This window comes from Myotis davidii, unplaced genomic scaffold (assembly GCF_000327345.1).
Source record: "Myotis davidii unplaced genomic scaffold, ASM32734v1 scaffold243, whole genome shotgun sequence".
NCBI classification, from domain to species: domain Eukaryota; kingdom Metazoa; phylum Chordata; class Mammalia; order Chiroptera; family Vespertilionidae; genus Myotis; species Myotis davidii.
In genome coordinates, this window is record NW_006295183.1 from 1,740,006 (window position 1) to 1,742,214 (window position 2,209).

The 2,209-nt window shown below is 44.5% G+C and overlaps 1 protein-coding gene across 1 annotated transcript in view; it reads right to left on the reverse strand.

Annotated features, from left to right (window-relative positions):
• LOC102770697 overlaps window positions 1–2,126 on the reverse strand; it is a 12,521-nt gene extending 10,395 nt beyond the window's left edge. The window contains exon 1 of the mRNA XM_006769848.2: window positions 1,801–2,126. Coding sequence (XP_006769911.2) covers window positions 1,801–2,112 — 312 coding nt within the window. The 5' untranslated portion in view covers window positions 2,113–2,126. The remainder of the gene's footprint in view (window positions 1–1,800) is intronic.
• Window positions 2,127–2,209: the final 83 nt, after the last annotated feature.

Sequence of the window (2,209 nt, forward strand, 5' to 3'; positions counted from 1 at the left end):
GAGAGAGATAGAGAGTTAGAAACATCGATGAGAGAGAAACATCGATCAGCTGCCTCCTGCACATCTCCCTCTGGGGATTTGCCCGCAACCCAGGTACATGCCCTTGACCGGAATCGAACCCGGGACCCCTCAGTCCGCAGGCCGATGCTCTATCCACTGAGCCAAACCGGTCTCGGCCTTTTGGTAGTATTTTTATTGGGGTTTCATTTAATTTATAATCTGGAAAAGTTTTTGCAAAATTTGGTCTTGCTATTCAAGAACCAACTGTGTCTTTTTTTGTTATTTTAGTGGCTTTTAAATATCTCTCAATAGAATTTTAAAGTTTTCTTCATATAGGTCTTTCAAATTTATTTCCTTTAATCTTAGATTCTTATTTTGACTACTGTTGTAAACAAAACTATTTTCTTTTATTTGAAGTGCTTGTTTGCTCATTTCTACTAATGAGCTAGTAGAAGTTACCTTATTCTAAACTGTTTCCCAGTTGACTTAGAGTTTTTTAGATATCAGCTGGAAGAAATGATCTATTTTGTCTCTCTTTTCAAAATGTTCTTATTTCTTTTTCCTAATTGTGATAACTAGTGGTTCCAGAAAAATATTAAGTAACAGCATTGATAGTGGGCACCCTCTTTGTCCCTCATTTTAATGGGGTACTTCTGATGTTTAATTTATATGATGCTGACTTTTGGGTTTGTTTTTACAATGTCAGTGAAATACCTCTGTATTTCTATTCTACTGGTCTCCTCTCTCTCTCTCTCTCGCTCTCATGCAATCAGAGATGAATGTTGAATCTTGTCAAATGTGTTTTGGATGCTACTCGTAATATTTTTTTCTCTTTGTACTTATGATAATATGGTGGATTAGTTTAATATGATTTTAATATTGAATCATCTTATGTTTCTTCGAGGTGTAATTCTCAAAAGTTCTGATGAATATTCTCTGCTAATATATGAATACTTATGGCTTTGATACAAGTGAGATTTCCACTTTGATTTCTTTTTCTGAACTTCATCAGGTTTTGATTATCACTGCTCTATTGACTTTGTAAAAATAGCTCAGAAGTGTTTTTTCTCTGTTCTTTGAAAAACTGTGAATAGTAACAGAATGACATCCCCTGAAGGCTTGAAAGAGTTAACCTGTGCAGACAGCTGGCCGGATGTATTTTTGAAAGATACTCATTTGATACGTTCTCATTTTGTCCTGTGCTCATGTTGGGCTGTTTCGGTTTTTCTCTTCTCTGGGATCACTTTTGGTGATTTGCATTTTCCTAGAAAAATCAACTATTTCGTCCAGTTATTCAAATGGATTTGGGTCTTTTCCGTTTTATCGGGGTTTGAGACTATTATCCCTTTCTAGCTTCTAACTTTGAATATAGGCCCTCTCCTCCCCCTGTGCCCGTTATATTGGCCAGAGGTTTATCGACCTTATTGGTCAGTTCTATTATTTGTGTTTGCTAATTTACACGCTTCTGGTCTCATCTTCATTGCTTCCCTAATTCCCTTTGTGAGGGGAAACCCGAGAAATAGAAAAGTAGGACCGGGAAAAAGAAGCCAGCTTTTGGAGTAAGGTTCCAGTGTGTGCAAGGAACAGGAGGGAAGGAGGAGGAAGGGTGAGGCAACCTGGGGCGGGGGTAGGGGTGGGGTGAAGAAAGGGGACATCTGTAATACTTCCAACAATAAACAACAACAAAACCAAGGGTGACTGGCAGAGGGAACTAGGGAAGGTTTCCTAAGGCCAAGGCCTGCCTCTGCCCTGCCTGTGCCCAGCCTCTGCCCAGCCGAGTCACCAGCTCTCTCTACTCACCAGCCGCACGATCTTCAACGCTCCGGTGGGTGAGAAGAAAAAACGCTTGATGCTGTCCCTGAACCTGGGTGGGACCTTGGTCCGGCCCTCCGCGCGCTTTTGGATCGCCGCCTTCTCCCACTCGCTGGGGGCCGGCTGTTCGCTTGGCTTCTGGTCGGGGGCCTTCTTGGGGACTGCGGGTTTCGCTTTGGGTGCTGGGTGCACCGAGCGTACGGATGGCGTTGAGCGTTTGGGTTGATTCTTTGCGGGGGCGCTGCGCCCGGGGCGCCCCGAGGCGCTCTCTTCAGGTCCCATCGCTTCGGAAGTATACATGGTGGGCCCCGGGGCCTGGCTCTGTGAGGTTGGCCCTGCGCCTCTGACCCTGCTCTGTGGCCGCCGGCTCTCCCCCGGCCCCCGGCGTCGCGCCCCA